A 17,826-nucleotide genomic window follows, 5' to 3' on the forward strand; every position below is an offset into this window, starting at 1 on the left:
TGCGAGGGCAGCAAAGGGAATCCCTCTACCTGTCGCCTAGCAAACGCCTTTACCTGCAGGTATCTGAACATGTTCCCTTGGAGAGAGCCAAATTTATCTTCCAGTTCCCCCAGGCCCGCAAACCTCCCGCCAATAAACAGGTCCCTCAATTTGCTGATGCCCGCCCTTTGCCACCCCCTGAATCCCCCATCCGTGTTCCCCGGGATGAACCGATGGTTGCCACCCAGTGGAGCCTCCATCGAGCCCCCTGTTTCCCCCCGATGCCGTCTCCACTGTCCCCAGATTCTTAGGGTCGCCGCCACCACCGGGCTCGTGGTAACCCTCTTAGGGGAGAGCGGCAACGGTGCCGTTACCATGGCACCCAGGCTCGTACCTCTACATGACGCCATCTCTGGGGATAAATATGGGCAGGCACTGAAAAAGGAACAAGAACCTCGGAAGCACCGTCATTTTGACGGACTGTACCCTCCCCGCCAACGACAATGGCAGCATGTCCCACCTCCTGAACTCCTCCTCCATCTGATCTACCAGTCTGGTAAAGTTATGCTTGTGGAGAGTCCCCCAGTCCCTGGCCACTTGCACCCCCAGGTACCTAAAGCTCTCCCCTGCCCGCCTAAGCGGGAGCCTACCAATTCCTTCCTCCTGGTCTCCAGGGTGCATCACAAACACCTCGCTCTTGCCTAAGTTTAATTTATAACCTGAAAAGGTCCCAAATTCGGCTAGCAACTCCATCACTCCCGGCATCCCTCCCACCGGGTCCGCCACATACAGTAACAGGTCGTCGGCATACAACGACACCCTATGTTCCTCTCCACCTCGCACCAATCCTCTCCACCTCTCTGAATCTCTCAATGCCATCGCCAGCAGCTCGATTGCCAGTGCAAACAACAAGGGGGACAGGGGGCAACCCTGCCTGGTCCCTCGGTAAAGCCGGAAGTACTCCGATCTCCTCCTATTCGTGGCCACGCACGCCATCGGGGCCTCATATAGCAGCCTTACCCATCTAATGAACCCTTCACCAAATCCAAACCTCCCCAACACCTCCCATAGGTACCCCCACTCCACTCTATCGAAGGCCTTCTCCGCATCCAGCGCCACCACTATCTCTGCCTCCCCCTCAATCGCCGGCATCATGATGACATTCAGCAATCTCCGCACATTCGTGTTCAGCTGCCTTCCCTTCACAAAACCTGTCTGGTCCTCGTGCACAACCCCTGGCACACAGTCCTCTATCCTGGTGGCCAGGATTTTTGCCAGCACCTTAGCATCTACGTTGAGGAGAGATATGGGCCTGTATGAACCACACTGCTGGGGGTCCTTGTCCTTCTTTAAAATTAACGAGATCAGCGCCCGCGACATCGTCGGGGGCAAAGTCCCCCCTTCCCAAGCTTCGTTGAGTGTCCGCACCAGCAAGGGGCCCACTAGGTCCACAAACTTTTTATAAAATTCCACCGGGAACCCATCCGGCCCCGGTGTCTTCCCTGACTGCATCTGCCCGATCCCCTTAACTAGCTCCTCCAGCTCAATCGGCGCATCCAGCCCCTCCACCTTCTCCTCCTGCACCTTCGGGAAAGAAAGCCTGTCAAGGAACCTCTCCATTCCCCTCCTCTCCCCCGTTGGCTCCGACCGGTACAGTTCCCCGTAAAAGTCCTTGAAGACCTCATTCACCTCTATCCCCTTCCGCACCACATTCCCACTCTTGTCTCTCACTCTAGCAATCTCCTTAGCCGCATCCCGCTTACGGAGCTGATGAGCCAGCATCCTACTCGCCTTTTCACCATGTTCGTACACTGCCCCTTGTGCCTTCCTCCACTGTGCCTCCGCCTTTCTAATGGTCAGCAAATCAAATTTAGCCTGCAGGCTGCGCCTCTCCCCCAACAGTCCCTCCTCTGGTGCCTCTGCATACCTCCTGTCCACCTCCAGCATCTTTCCCACCAGTCTATCCCTCTCACTCCTCTCGCTCCTCTCCCTGTCTGCCCGGATGGATATCAGCTCCCCACGAATTACTGCCTTCAGGGCTTCCCAGACTATCCCCACCTGAACCTCCCCCGTATCATTCACCTCAAGGTACCCCTCAATACTTGCCCGGACCCTCCTACACACCTCCTCCTCCGCCAACAACCCCACATCCAACCGCCACAACGGACGTTGGTCCCGCACCTCCCCCATCTCCAACTCTATCCAATGCGGAGCGTGGTCGGAGATTGCAATGGCCGAATACTCGGCCTCCTCCACTCTCGGAATCAGTCCCCTACTCACCACGAAGAAATCTATCCGAGAGTAGACCCTATGTACGTGGGAGAAGAAAGAGTACTCGCGTGCCCTCGGCCTCACAAACCTCCATGGATCCACTCCACCCATCTGATCCATAAACCCTCTCAGTACCTTGGCCGCCGCCGGCTTCCTACCCGTCCTAGAGCTAGACCGATCCAGTGAAGGATCCAACACCGTATTAAAGTCCCCCCCTATGATCAGACCTCCTGCCTCCAGATCCGGGATCCGTCCCAACATACGCCTCATAAAGTCCGCATCGTCCCAATTTGGGGCATACACACTAGCCAGTACCACCTTCTCTCCTTGTAGCCTGCCCCTAACCATAACATACCTACCCCCCTTATCCGCCACCACGTCCGATGCCTCAAACAACACATTTTTCCCCACCAGAATCGCCACTCCCCGGTTCTTCACATCCAACCCCGAGTGGAAAACCTGCCCCACCCATCCCTTCCTCAGGCGGACCTGGTCCGCCACCCTCAGGTGGGTCTCCTGAAGCATTGCCACATCCGCCTTTAGCCCCTTCAGGTGAGCCAGTACCCTCGACCGCTTCACCGGCCCATTCAACCCTCTCACATTCCAGGTGACCAACCGGATCAGAGGGCGTCCCGCCCCCCTCCCCCGTCGGCTAGCCATAGCCCGTCGACTGCCTGCCCCAGGCCAGCATCCCCTGCTCGACCCCGTCCCCATAGCGACAACCCCTCACCTCTGTCCCCCCGGCCCCCACCAGCTCCTTCTTGACCCTACCAGCAGCAACCCGGTATTCCCCTTCCCCCCCTCCCTTCCCCTCCAGGCTAGGAACCCTCCCAGCCGCGAACCGTCCTCCATTGTACTTCCGTGGGTCAGCTAACTTCTGCTGACCCCGGAAACTCCCGCCAATAGTCCGACCCCTCCCGAAGTGGGATCATCCCCCAATCTATCCCTCCTCCTGGCACCGCTCCAGCGCGGGGAAGAACCAGTTAAGGCCCCGCCTCCCCCGTCACCGTCTCCACCCCCCAGCCCCGCAGCGCGGGAAACCAAAGGAAAGCCCACGCTTTCGCCCTGCCCCACCACACCTTTCTGACGCAGCTCCCAAATATCAGCCCCACTCCATACCCCCACTCCGACATAGAATACAACATACGCCCCCGACCCTCCCCTCAAGATACACAACTCAACCAATGCCCCACAGCACAAAAACAAAATCATAGCAGAATAGCCCCTCCGTAAATAACCATATCAAAATTGCAAAAGTACTAAAACAAGAAGAAAAAAACAGAAGAAAAAGAGAACACAGAAACAGCAGAATCCAGCACTAATATCTTACAGCCAACCTCGCAACCCCCAACCCCTAGTTCAAGTCCAGTTTCTCCGTCCGCACGAAGGCCCACGCCTCCTCCGGGGAATCGAAATAATGGTGCCGGTCCAAATAAGCTACCCACAGGCGCGCGGGCTGCAACATTCCGAACTTTATCTTTTTTCTATAAAGCACCTCTTTCGTCCGATTAAATCCGGACCGCCGCTTAGCCACCTCCGCACTCCAGTCCTGGTAGATCCGTACTACCCCATTCTCCCAATTGCTGCTCTTCACCTTCTTGGCCCAGTGCAACACGCACTCCCGATCACTGAACCGGTGGAACCTCACCAGCACCGCACGCGGGGGTTCATCTTCCTTAGGCCTCCTGGCCAGCACCCTGTGCGCTCCCTCCAGCTCCAAGGGCAGATGGAAAGACCCGGCCCCCACTAGCGAATTCAGCATTACAGCCACATAGGCTGGCAGGTCCGATCCCTCCAGCCCCTCCGCAAGGCCCAAGATCTGCAGATTTTTCCGCCTCATGCGGTGATCCAGCTCCTCGAAGCGTTCCTGCCACTTCTTGTGGAGTGCCTCGTGCCCCTCCACCTTACTGACGAGGACCACGGCCTCCTCCTCTAGTTCAGTGGCCTGCGTCTGCAACTCCTTGATGGTAGCATCCTGGGTGGACTGAATCTCTGACAGCCTTCTGTTCGTTTCCTGCAGAGAGCTCAGTATTCATCCTTGAATTCTTTAAAGCAGCGCAGGAGATCAGTTTGTTGCTCCTGGGCCCAGAGTCTCCATCCCTCTGGAGCTCTGTCGGTGGCCATCTTGGATCCCTTCCCCCGTTTTTTCTGAGGAGCTGCTGCTGTTTTTTCCCACTTTCCACTCCGAGTTCGAGGCATGGACTGCGGGGAAAGTCGTTCAGCACACCTTCCCCCACCGGGAGACGTCGAAAAATTTCTGTTTTGGGCTCTCAAAAGAGCCGAAAAATCTCTTTAAAACGGGAGCACCCAAATGTGTGGCTTCCTACTCCATCACAGCCACCGGAAGCCCGTCTTTTTGCATCCATGATGGCTTTCCGTACGTCGTACCTGGATTTCTTGTATAGGTCAGGGTCGTCAGACTTGAACGCCTCCTTCCGGGACTTCAGCAGGGAGTGAACTCTTTGGCTGAGTCAGGGTTTCCGATTGGTGAACACCTGTATCGTCTTCTTTGGTACACAGTCCTCGACACGCTTACTGATGAGGTCTGTGACGGTGGTTGCGTACTCATCCAGATTAGCTGCCGCACGCTTGAATATGGACCAGTCCACAGACTTCAAGCAATCGCGTAGAGTGTCCTCTGATGCCTCCGACCAGCACTGCACAGTTTTCTTGACTGGCTCAGCACGCTTGAGTTTCTCTTTGTAAGCCGGAAGTAGGAGTACCGACTTGTGGTCAGATTTGCCAAAGTGAGGTCGGGGAATGGAGCGGTAGCCACCTTTGATTCTTGTGTAGCAGTGATCCAGGGTGTTTGCACCTCTGGTGGGGCAGGAGATTGGATCGAACCTTCCTGAGGTTGGCCTGGTTGATGTCTCCAGCCACGATTGTTGGGGCTTAAGGGTGGTTTGTTTCTTGGTTGTTGATGGTGGAGTATAGTTCGTCAAGTGCTTTCTTCACTTCCGCCTGGGTGGGATGTAGACTGCCGTGATGAGTACAGAGGTGCATTCACGTGGGAGGTAGAAAGGGTGACACTTCACGGTCAGGTATTCTAGGTCTGGGGAGCAATGGCATGCTAGGGACACCACATCCGAGTACCAGGAGGTGTTGATGAGGAGGCAAACACCCCCACCCTTCAACTTGCCTGAGGCCATCGTGCGGTCCATCCGGTGGATTGAGAAGCCTTCAGGTTGGATGACGCAGTCTGGTGTGGCCGGAGCAAGCCATGTGCGAGTTATTCATGGAGAATTGGAACACTCCAAATTTACGGTTTGGGAAAATATTCAACTACTTATAAAAGGGGAAGTAAAAAATCAAAAACACCTTTCTGTTTATGGATGGGCAGTGAGAGCTGAAATCAGGGCTGTTTAAATTAACACCCCTCGTGTCTGTAACATTACACCGACTAATTTTATGGTAACCAAAGGACATGCTTTTAAAAGCTGTTTCAATTATTTGAACCAAATATAAGTTCTTCTCTACAGCAGTCTGTGCACAACTGTATAGAGCTCCTTGAAGCATCAAGAAAATTACTTATTTTAAATGTACCTTTGGCAATATTATTAGCACAGTGTTATGGCTGCATTCCTGCACAACTACTTTATTAATTCCAATTCAATTTAACTAACAGAGATAGTGTGAAATACGTACTGTGCAGTCAGTACGTGAAATCCACAAACTGCAAGCTACATGCAGAAAAGTGCACAAAGGCAAAATGATTTCAGAACTATGCTGCATTCTTAAAAAAAAAATCAAATTTGCTTGTACCAATTCACATTTGAAGTATTCTGCAAGGATGTCGCCCAGCTCAAAATTCCACCAATGTTTCAAAGATGAATATTTCTCCAGACAAAATCCGATCAAACTTTCAAAATGGAAGTTTTAACTTTTGTCACATTAAACTTGACACTACTGAAAACCTGAAGGTATCTTATGAGAACCATCTTATGTGCCAGTTAAGTGTATGGCTTTCTGATCGGGTGATATGTGTACCCATAGGTGTACCCATTTGTGTCAGCACCTTGAGCTCCTTGTCAAAACTATTTCTATGGAAACAAAATCCGAGAACATGGCCAAAGGAGTAAAATGAGAAACCCTGTCCAGCTGAACCAGCATGCAGCTCACGGAAACTTTGTGCAACAATCGTGTCTTCACCATTTAGTCTAAAGACAGGCTCTGCATATTTTCTCCATGACTTTGAATTGAATTCGAACTTTTGAACATTTGGTCACCACACACGTCTGCTCTTCAAACCTGAACTTCGTTTCCACAAAATGTATTTTCTTAGTCCGATTAGCACAAGAACCATTGTACCCTAGAGTCATTGAGCATTGCAGCATGTAAGTTTCATTTGCAAACCAGATATTTAGGACTAGATGTCCTCTGCAATTAGATAGGACAGCAATGGGAAAGTTATAACTGGGAAGTTAGGTTTCTGTCACCTCACTGACCCGATCTTGATTTCTTTCCTCGGGTACAGCAGCACTGACGGTTAATAAATTGTCCCTTTCCCATCCATCACATGCTGATGTTGATGGTAATGAGATTCCAGATTTTGGCCTTTTTCTTTCCTAACCACTCCAAATTCTGCTCCTGTCTGGGTCCACCCGGTTTTTGCCCAAATTGAGGTGGGAGTGACCGTACCTTTGGCAAATGGCGGAAGAGGGGGGTCTCCTTTTACAGAAAATTTTCTGTAGCCTCTTACTTCACGTTCTACAGTGGAGGCCCTACATCTTAATTTTCCTTGGAGTCATTGGCAGGAATTCCACCTCAATCTACACAATAAGTATCTAATTGCCTTACCGGAATGTGATGGTAGGCAGAGGCCCCAATCCATCACATTTAGGGTGGAACCAGGAAAAGCCAACCCATTGTATCCTAAAAAGAGATACATTACCTCGCAGTAAGTCCTGTGCTCCTGGCGTCACCATTGTGCTCACTGATCTCATTGGTTCCTGGTCAACCAATGTCTTGATTTTAAAATTCTCATTCATATTTTCAAATTGCACCATGGCCACATCCGTCCCTACCTCTCTAATCTCCTCCACCACACAATCTTCAGATATCTATGTTCATCAATGTGGCTAATTGACATAGGGTCATGAGTGGGCAAGTTTCTTGCATGGGCCCCTATCCACCTCCAATTTATTCGTGGGCAATTTCCCGTCACTGAGACATTGATTCATGGCCTATCCTGTATTAAATGGGCCAGACTATCATATTTCCCACCGTGACGGATTGGAATAAACTCTGCCCCTTTTACAGCAAAGAAGGAAATGTGAAAGAACCAACTTGTGAAGTGCCTTTCAGTTGTGGATATGAACCCTGGTTTCCCGCTGCTGTTGCTTCCTCCTAACCTGATGATTTCATAAGTTCCCAATTGCCTAATGGCTGAATTTAGCAGTCATTGCACGAGGAGAGCTTTATTCGATAATACAGATTGTTTCCGACCATATCGCCTGAATCATTCACCAAACATCCAGACATCATCCAAGTATTCAGCTGGACATGGAACAAGCCAATAAACTCAATGACTTTGGGTAATGGACCTGGCTGAGAAAATAACTCCTCCAGAAATAAGCTAATTATTTCTAAACTATGGACCTGGAATCAGCTTGCTGTGACCATGTTTGCATAATTGGCCAGTTTGTGAAGCAATAATGTGATGAGCGAACTTAACCCTCTTTTTGTTTGAGAAATATTTTTCTCCAGGCCACTGTGAGATCAGAAACTCTGAGTAGCCATATTGTAATCATCCCACCACCATAATTGCAAGGCTTGGTGGTGATTGTGGGGATCTGGTTTCACAGCAATCATAGAATCGGAGCCAGTCAGACTCTGGTATCCGACCATAGTTAGCGTGGATCAGAGGACAAAAACCGGCAATTACCGTAACAGTCAACTGCAGCATTAAATCTACTTCTGTTGTCTAAATGTGCTATAATGCTGTCTGATAGGACAGTAGGGGCACATCCTTTACACTAGCAGCATCACTAATCATGAAACAGGGTTGGGTGATGTGTTGTCCTGTTCTTCTATTTGCTTCCAGACTCAGTTCATGATTGCATATTTCGGTTCAGTTTTGTTTGTCTTTTTTTTTGTTTGCTGCATACTACTGATCAACCGTCTGGCAATTTTAGATTGATGTTTATCTTATGTGAGAATTGTGTTACATTGGCTAAGTTTTTGCGGTTGTAATAATGATGAAACTGACAGCATTCGCCATCATTATGCCACTGAAACTGACAGCAACTTCTCGAATCTGCACACATGCAGTGAATCTCTGTTTGTCCACCGGGTGTGCTGTTGAGCCAATGCCAGACTGCAATCAATGGGAATTCAATTGAATTGATGAGAACTTCCCATCTCTAAACTGTTACTCTTGCTGTAAAGTTCTTGAATGAGCTATAACTGGATTTTTCTTCACAGCATACTCATTTCTTAATTACTGCTAAACACTCACTGGTCCTGTGAACTTATATTTGTGGATCATCAAATTTCTCCAAAATGTTCATTTCCATATACTTTACAAATATTAAATTTAGTCTGTTTCAGATTCTACCTTAATATGATATGTAACTTTTGTTTGCTATTTGAAAATTTAAGTTCCAGTTGAAGGATTTGAGGGGTTTTACCTTTCTGCTTTGCTGTTTGTGAATACGTCAATGTGAGTGGCTGCTTACCTGCTTACTGGCATCAGTGTTGTGCACACTAAGAGATTTCCTTGACTTGGCGGCAGCTTTCAACTGCTGTCAGGGAAGGGGTAAATAATGCCACAGAGATTTCTGGATCTGTGTTGGCAGCTTTTTCAAGGTCAGCAGCGAGCACCATTACTTTGCCGTAGACTGCAAAATGCGGACCTTTGATTCGATGCCAACTTTAGGCTGGGATTTTGCGGCTCCCCCTTGCTGCATGTTTTCCGGCAGTGGAGAGGCAGCTCGCCATTGGCTCAGGTTAGGATCCTCTCGTCCAGCTGGCGTCTGTTGTGTTTTGATTGGCTGCCCCACCCTGCCGCCGGGGAATGTCCCGCGGGGGCTCGCCTAGAGTGAATCCAGAAGATTCTGTCGGTGGAAAGGATGGGAAAATCACGGCCTTAGTATTTAAACACTTTAATTAATTAAGATTTTTTTTTTTCAGATTTCATTTCAATTGCCTGCATCTTGGGAACAGGAATATTAGGTAAGTGTATTTCATTTTAACTTTCATATTTGTTCATGGGATATGGGCGTCACTGGCTCAACCAGTAATTATGCCAATTCCAAATTGCCCTGAAGAAGGTGGTGGTGAGCTGCCTTCTTGAACCTCTGCAGTCCGTTTGATGTAGATGCACCCAGAGTACTGTTAGGTAAGGAGTTCCAGAATTTCGACACCGTGACAGTAATGAACATAGAACATAGAACAGTACAGCACAGAACAGGCCCTTCGGCCCTCGATGTTGTGCCGAGCAATGATCACCCTACTCAAACCCACGTATCCACCCTATACCCGTAACCCAACAACACCCCCCTTTAACCTTACTTTTTAGGACACTACGGGCAATTTTAGCATGGCCAATCCACCTAACCCGCACATCTTTGGACTGTGGGAGGAAACCAGAGCACCCGGAGGAAACCCACGCACACACGGGGAGGACGTGCAGACGCCACACAGACAGTGACCCAGCCGGGAATCGAACCTGGGACCTTGGAGCTGTGAAGCATTTATGCTAACCATCATGCTACCGTGCTGCCCTTGGAACAGCAGTATAGTTCCAAGTCAGGATGTTGTGTCACTTGGAGGAGATCTTTTAGGTGGTGGTGTTCCCATCCATCTGTTGCCTTGTACTGTTAGATAGTAGAGGCCATGGGTTTGGAAGTTGCTGCCAATGGAGTCTTGGCAAATTGCAAACCTACAATGTATTAATCTTGTTATGATGTATCCAATATTGACTTCCACCTTTTGTGTTGCATTTCTAACAACTTTGAGGTTTCTCCATAATAAAACCCTCCTTTTGTTTTGCTCTACCAAATTTAAGGTTGCATTTTTTTTGGCATTATTAAGTACATTTTTAAGAATGCTCCTGACTTGCAAAACAACTGGTTTATCATATTTTGATATTGATTCATCCCAGCATTGATATCGTCCTCCAGTTGTGTTATTTAAAACTGACTCTTTGTGCGTTTGAAATTATCGAAGCATTTTTAAAGGAACAATGCAGAAGATATGGAGAAAGGTCAGGGAAGTGGTTTTAACGACAGTCTGATAGCTTCCCTTCATATTGTAAAACCAACCAGGTAATTGGAGCTCATGCTGAAGTTCTCAGAAAATCCTTGCTTGGGGAGCAATGTTAGGGCACTACATTGTTTTCAGTGATTGATTCTTGGATGAAGAGGAGTGGAAACAATCTATGGACAATGTAACAAACTGTGACACAGTGAAGCATCGGCAGAATAAATGAGAGGACTCTGAAGAAAGTGTGAAATGATAAATAGGGGTGGAAGACAATGGGATGTGTTTGCGGACTTTTAAAAGGTGCTTGATAAAGTGCCACATAATAGCTTGCCAGCAAAGCTGAAGACTATGGATTAAGAGGAAAAGTGGCAGTATGGATATTGTTTGCTGAGTGAGATGAACATGATGAATGGTTGTTTTCCAGAAGAGAAGATGATTCCATCGGATTTACAGTGCAGAAGGAGGCCATTCGGCCCATCAAGTCTGCAGCGGCCCTAGGAAAGAGCATGCTATTTAACCGCACATTTCCAATCCATCCCTGCAGGCCAGTAACCCCACCTAATCTTTTTTCGGATACCAAGGGCAATTAAGCATGGCCAATCCACCTAAACTGCACATCTTCGAACTGTGGGAGGAAACCGGAGCACCCGGAGGAAACCCACGCAGACATGGGAAGGACGACCGGACTCCGCACAGACAGTGACCCAGCCAGGAATCGAACCTGAGACCCTGGAGCTGTGAAGTAACTGTGCTAACCACTGTGCTACTGTGCTGCACAAGTGATATTCATTTGTGTTTCCCCAGGGTTCACAGAAGACCACATCGCTTCAGGTTAATCATGCGCAAGGAAACCTTGTGCTGATTACCACGTGTCGACCACTATCAGCTGATAAATCAATACTCCTCCATGACTCACCTCCTGACTCCATGTTGAACACCACTTGGAGGAAGCACTGTGGGTGGCACAGAATATACTCTGGAGGACTTCAGTGTCCATCATCAAGAGTGGCTCGGTAGTACCACCACAGATCAAGCTGGCTGAGTCCTAAAGGACATAGCTGCTAGACTGGGAATGCAGCCGCTGGTGAGTGAACCAACAAGAGGGAAAAACATACTTGACCTCATCCTCACCAATCTACCACAACACAGTCCTTGTAGAGACAAAGTCCGTTCTTCACATTAAGGATACCCTCCATCATGTTTTGTGGTACTATGGCCATACTAATTAGGATAGATGTCAAACAGATCTAGCAACTCAAGACTGGGCATCCATGAGGCGCTGTGTGGCAGCAGCAGAATTGTACTCAACCACATGGCCCAGCATAATCCCCACTCTACCATTACCATCAAGACAGGGGATTAACTCTCGTTCAATGAAGAGTGCAGGAGAGCATGCCAGGAGGAACACCAACCATATCTAAAAATGAGGGTTCAACCTGGTGAAGCTACAACACAGGACTACTTGTGTGTCAAACAGCATAAGCAGCCATGATGTGAAGATGCCGGCGTTGGACTGGGGTGAGCACAGTAAGAAGTCTTTGAACACCTGGTTAAAGTTCAACATGTTTGTTTCAAACACTAGCTTTCGGAGCACTGCTCCTTCCTCAGGTGACTGCTCTCTTCCTCCTTCACCTAGGAAGGAGCAGTGCTCCAAAAGCTAGTGTTTGAAACAAACATGTTGGACTTTAACCTGGTGTTGTAAGACTTCTTACTGGGCATAAGCAGCAAGTAATAGACAAAGCTAAGCGATTCTACAATGAACGCATTAGATCTAAGCTCTGCAGTCCTGCCACATCCAGCCGTGAATGGTGGGGGACAATTAAACAACTCACTGGAGGAGGAGACTCCACAAGTATCCCCATCCTCAATGATGGAGGAGCCCAGCACGTATGTGCAAAAGAAAAAGCTGAGGAATTCGCAACAATCATCAGTCAGATGCACCTCAGTCTCCTTCGGAGGTCCCAGCATCACCGATGTCAGTCTTCAGCCAATACAATTCTCGCCGTATAATATCAAGAAACAGCTGAAGGCACTGGACCCTGCAAAGACTGCAGGCACTGACAATATTCCAGAAATAGGACTGAAGACATGTGCTCCAGAACTTGCCGCACCCCTAGCCAATCTGTTCCAGTACAGCTGCAACACTGGCAACTACTCGGCAATGTGGAAAATTGCCTCGATGTGTCCTGTACACAAGAAACAGGACAAATGCAACCCAGCCAAATACCGTCCTATCAATCTACTCTCCATCAGCAAAGTGATGGAGGGAGTTATCAATTGTACTATCAAGCGGCACTTAGCCAACAATAACCTGCTCATGAACGCTCAGTTTGGGTTCCGAGGTCATTCAGCTCCTAAACTCATTACAGCCTTAATTCAAACATGGACAAAAGAGCTGAATGTCAGAGGTGAGGTGAAAGTGACTTCCCTTGACATCAAGGCAACTTTAAACCGAGTATGGCATCAAGAACCTGAGCAAAACTGGAGTCAGGTTTTGACTCCAGCTGGTTGGAGTCGTACCTGGCACAAAGGAATATGATTGTGGTTGTTGGAGGTCAATCATCTCAACTCCAGGACAGTACTGCAGGAGTTCCTCAGGGTAGTGTCCTCACCAACCGTCTTCAGACCTCATTCAATAACCCCCCTTCCATTATAAGGTCAGAACTGGGGATGTTTGTGGGTGAATGTACAGTGTTCAGCACCATTCGCATTCCTCAGATAATGAAGCAGTCCATGTCCAAATGCAGCACGGCCTGGATAATATCCAGGCTTGGTCTGAAAAGTGGCAAGTTTAATTTGTGCTGTACAATGCCAGGCAAAGACTATTGTCTACAAGAGCGGATCTAACCCCATCCCTTTACATTCAATGGCATTACCATCACTGAATGCGCCACAATCAACATCCTGGGGGCTTAACATTGATCAGAAACTGAACTGGACTGGACTAGCCATATTTATACTGTGGCTACGCGAGCAGGTCAAAGGCTAGGAATCCTGTGGTGAGTAACTCACCTCCTGACCCCCCAAATCCTGTCCACCATCTACAAGGCACAAGTCAGGAGTGTAATGGAATACTCTCCACTTCCCTGGATGAGTGCAGCTCCAACAACATGCAAGAAATTCAACACCATCCAGGGCAAAGCAGCCCGCTTCCCCCTTCCACGAACATTCAATCCCTCCCCCATTGACGAACAGTAGCAGCCATGTGTACCATCTACAAGATGCACTGCAGGAACTTGCCAAGATTCCTTTGACAGCACCTTCCAAACCTCTGACCACTACCATCTAGAAGGACAGGAGCAGCAGATATCTGGGAACCCTAATACCTGGAGGTTCCCCTCCAAGGCACTCACCACCCCGACTTGGAAATATATTGCCGTTCCTTTACTATTGCTGGATCAAAATCCTGGATCTTCCTCCACAACAACACAGTGGATATACCTACACCTTAGAAACTTCAGCGGTTCAAGAAAGCAGCTCCTCACCACCTTCTGAAGGACAACTCGGAATGGTGGCCTAATCGGTATGCCCACATCCCGTAAATGAATAAAAAAAATTAAATTGATAACGGGACGAGTTCTTGATTGAGTACAAAATGTAGAAATTGTAAAATGAACATAAAGCAGATCCTAATATGAGAACTAAACACAACAGGTTAACCAGAGGGATGAAGCTGAAAGCCAAAAACCGGCTGAACACCCAGTGCAAGACTCAGGCGATTGCGACAAAAATACGAAAGATGAGCTTTATTGGAAGATAGTCTTAATTTTCGTCTTAAAATGGCTTCAGGGAAAATGGTCATTAGAATTGTGGATGAGAAAATGAGGTGATTAAATGAGTGGTGAGAAGGGTATTTTGTTGATCTGTAGAATGCAATGAGTATGATCGATGAGACAGATATGCAGAAACTGCCCTATGCAAATAGAGGGGTGTTTATCCTGGATTTCTTGGAAAATGAAAGAAAGGTTTCAATTGACAAGTTAGAAAAAAAGCCAGGATCCTGGATTGACATCACAGAGCAGGCTTTTGACATTTTCTGGCAAAAGAAAAGAGGTATGTCCTGAGAAAGTAAATGCCAGGAACTCATGAATTTCTTTGCTACTAAAATTGAGACCAGCTGCCTTTGCCATGTCCCTCTCTTTTCCTTGTCCACTGGGTCAGTTTTCCACAAAGCGCCGGGTAGGTGGGGGAGAAATACGGTCGGAATTTAAAGTAGGCAGCAACCTAAAGGTGCAGGACCATGCATTGCTCCTTTTCAGGAAAGCCTGTGGTATTAAGTGTCAATTTAACTCCGCTATGGAGGACTTTTCCTGAGATCAAGGAATCTTGATCAGGGCCCCATCCACCAAGAGCTGCCAGCCAATCGGTGGCTGGCAAGAACACAAGAAATAGAAGCAAGAGGAGATAATGGCCCATCAAGCCTTTTCCATCATTCCACTGATTTTGGATTTCAACTCCACTTTCCTTTTTTTTAAAAGATAGTTTATGGGCAGCACGGTAGCATAGTGGTTAGCACAGATGCTTCACAGTGCCAGGGTCCCAGGTTCGATTCCCATTTGGGTTACTGTCTGTGTGGGTTTCCGCCGGCTGCTCCGGTTTCCTCCCACAGTCCAAAGATGTGCGGGTTAGGTGGATTGGCCATGCTAAATTGCCCTTAGTGTCTAAAAAATGTTCAGCAGGTGTTACTGGGATAGGGTAGAAATGTGGGCTTCAGTAGGGTGTTCTTTGTTAGGGCCAGTGCAGACTCGATGGGCCGAATGGCCTCCTGCACTGTAAATTGTATGATTCCAAACGTACACAATATTAACAAAATACACAGTCCAACAGAACATAGTTAACAGTTTGTACAGTTTTGCCCCTTTTAATTCCACCCCCCCCCCCCCAACACCCACGACAAACAGCTTCTGGGGGGGGGGGGTAGGGGGTGGATGGCAGGGCGCTGAAAGGCAGGGCGGCTGAGCTTAGAATGCAATGAGTATGGTCGATGAGTCAGTTACGGAGAAACTGCCCTATGCAAATAGAGGGGTGTTTCTTGGAAAATGAAAGAAAGGTTTCAATTGACAAGTTTGAAAAAAGTCAGGCTCCTGGATTGACATTATAATCACAGAGCAAATCACAGTGTCCTGGCTTCCTAGTTGGTAAATCGAGAGGTGGCGAGGTTGTCCTATGTGCAGCAGCCCTGGATCTCACGTTGGGGAGCTTGCTCTGCCAGCTCGGGCTCCACGCCCGGATCCTCCTGGACACCAGCAATGTCCTCTCCGTCAGATGAGGCCTGCCATTTTTCCCCCTCCCCCAGCATGTCGCCCTGCTGCTGCACGATGTTATGAAGAATGCAGCAGGCCACCACAATGCTCAAGACCCTCTGGAGGGGCTGTATTGGAGAGCTCACCAGAGCGGTCCAGGCATTCAGCCGATGGGCTGCTGGATGTCGCTCCTGGCTGCTACGTGAGCGTCATTATAACAGTTCTGTGTCTCAGTCTGTTGCCTCCACACAAGTGTTATTCGCCATAACCTCAGTGGGCACCTTTGTCGTTCACTAGCCAAGCCTCATCAGAGGGTGCTCATCGAAGGTGCTGGAAATTGACAAGTGCGCGAGGATAATGCGTCATGCACACTGCCTGGATATTGGATGCCGATGTGCATGATGTGCAGCTGGCGGTCGCACACCAACTGCACATTCATGTGGTGGAAGCCCTTTCTTTTTTTATAAATAATTTTTATTGAAGTTTTTACAAAATACAAAATATAGACATCATAACTCTATTAACGTACACCCGCGGTAACACCCCGTAAACAGTGCCCCCCAGCTGCAAGAGCAACTTCAAACAAAAGGGAAAAAAAACCAAAAAAAACAAAACAGGAACCAAAAGACAGAGAAAAGAGAAAAAGAAAAAAAAACCAAGGGAGAGAGATAGCACCCTCCACAAACCCATGTGTACAGTTCTCCCCCCCCCCCCCCCCCCCCCCCCCCCGCCCCCTATTTCCCTACCGTTCCGCCAGGAAGTCCAGAAAGGGCTGCCACCGCCTGAAAAACCCTTGTACTGATCCCCTCAGGGCAAATTTCACCCTCTCCAATTTAATGAACCCCGCCATATCCGAGATCCAGGCCTCCACGCTTGGGGGCCTCGCATCCTTCCACTGGAGCAAGATCCTCCGCCGGGCTACTAGGGACGCAAAGGCCAGGACCCCGACCTCTATCGCCTCCTGCACTCCCGGCTCCACTGCCACACCAAAAATTGCGAGTCCCCAGCCTGGCTCGACCCTGGATCCCACCACCCTCGACACTGTCTTTACTACCCCCTTCCAAAACTCCCCCAACGCTGGGCACGCCCAAAACATATGGGCGTGGTTCGCTGGGCTCCCCGAGCACCTAGCACACCTGTCTTCGCCCCCGAAAAACCTACTCATCCTCGTCCCGGTCATGTGAGCCCTATGTAGCACCTTGAACTGTATGAGGCTAAGCCTCGCACAGGAAGAGGAGGATTTCACTCTCTCCAGGGCATCCGCCCATGTCCCCTCCTCAATCTCCTCACCCAGCTCCTCTTCCCATTTACCCTTCAGTTCCTCCACTGAGGCCTCGTCTACCTCCTGCATCACCCGGTATATGTCCGAGATCCTCCCTCCTCCGACCCACACCCCCGAGAGCACCCTATCCCGCACCCCCCGTGGAGGCAGCAAGGGGAACCCCTCCACCTGCTGCCTGGCAAACGCCCTCACCTGGATATACCTAAACATGTTTCCCCGGGGGGAGCCCAAACTTCCCCTCTAACTCCCCCAAGCTCACGAACTTCCCCTCCACAAACAGGTCCCTCAACCTCCTAACCCCTGCCCTGTGCCAGCCCCGGAATCCACCATCAATGCTCCCTGGGACGAACCGATGGTTCCCCTGTATCGGGGCCTCCATCGAGCCCCCCATTTCTCCTCTGTGCCGTCTCCATTGCCCCCAGATTTTGAGGGTAGCCGCCACCACCAGGCTCGTGGTATACCTCGTTGGAGGGAGCGGCAACGGCGCCGTTACTAGCGCTTCCAGGCTTGTGCCCACACAAGACGCCGCCTCCATCCACTTCCACGCTGCCCCCTCCTCGCCCATTACCCACTTACGCACCATCGCTGCGTTGGCCGTCCAGTAGTACCCACAGAGGTTGGGCAACGCCAGCCCCCCCCTATCCCTGCCTCGTTCCAGGAACACTCTTCGAACCCTTGGAGTCTCATGCGCCCACACAAATCCCGTGATACTGCTGTTGACCCTCCTGAAAAAGCCTTTGGGATAAAGATGGGGAGGCACTGGAACAAGAACAAAAACCTCGGGAGCACCGTCATCTTGACGGACTGCACCCTCCCCGCCAGTGACAGCGGTAACATATCCCACCT

The 17,826-nt window shown here is 49.4% G+C and overlaps 1 protein-coding gene across 4 annotated transcripts in view; it reads left to right on the top strand.

Annotated features, from left to right (window-relative positions):
- The window catches only part of si:ch211-51h4.2, a 477,954-nt gene that overhangs the window by 35,003 nt on the left and 425,125 nt on the right, over positions 1-17,826 (top strand). For all 4 annotated transcript variants that reach the window (XM_038815048.1, XM_038815049.1, XM_038815047.1 and 1 more), the window contains one exon: positions 9,382-9,423. Coding sequence is in view for 2 of the 4 variants with exons in the window: in XM_038815047.1 (XP_038670975.1) it covers positions 9,382-9,423 (42 nt within the window). In the remaining 2 variants the exon portion in view is untranslated. The remainder of the gene's footprint in view (positions 1-9,381; positions 9,424-17,826) is intronic.

The sequence above is a fragment of the Scyliorhinus canicula genome, chromosome 13 (genome assembly GCF_902713615.1).
Source record: "Scyliorhinus canicula chromosome 13, sScyCan1.1, whole genome shotgun sequence".
NCBI lineage: Eukaryota > Metazoa > Chordata > Chondrichthyes > Carcharhiniformes > Scyliorhinidae > Scyliorhinus > Scyliorhinus canicula.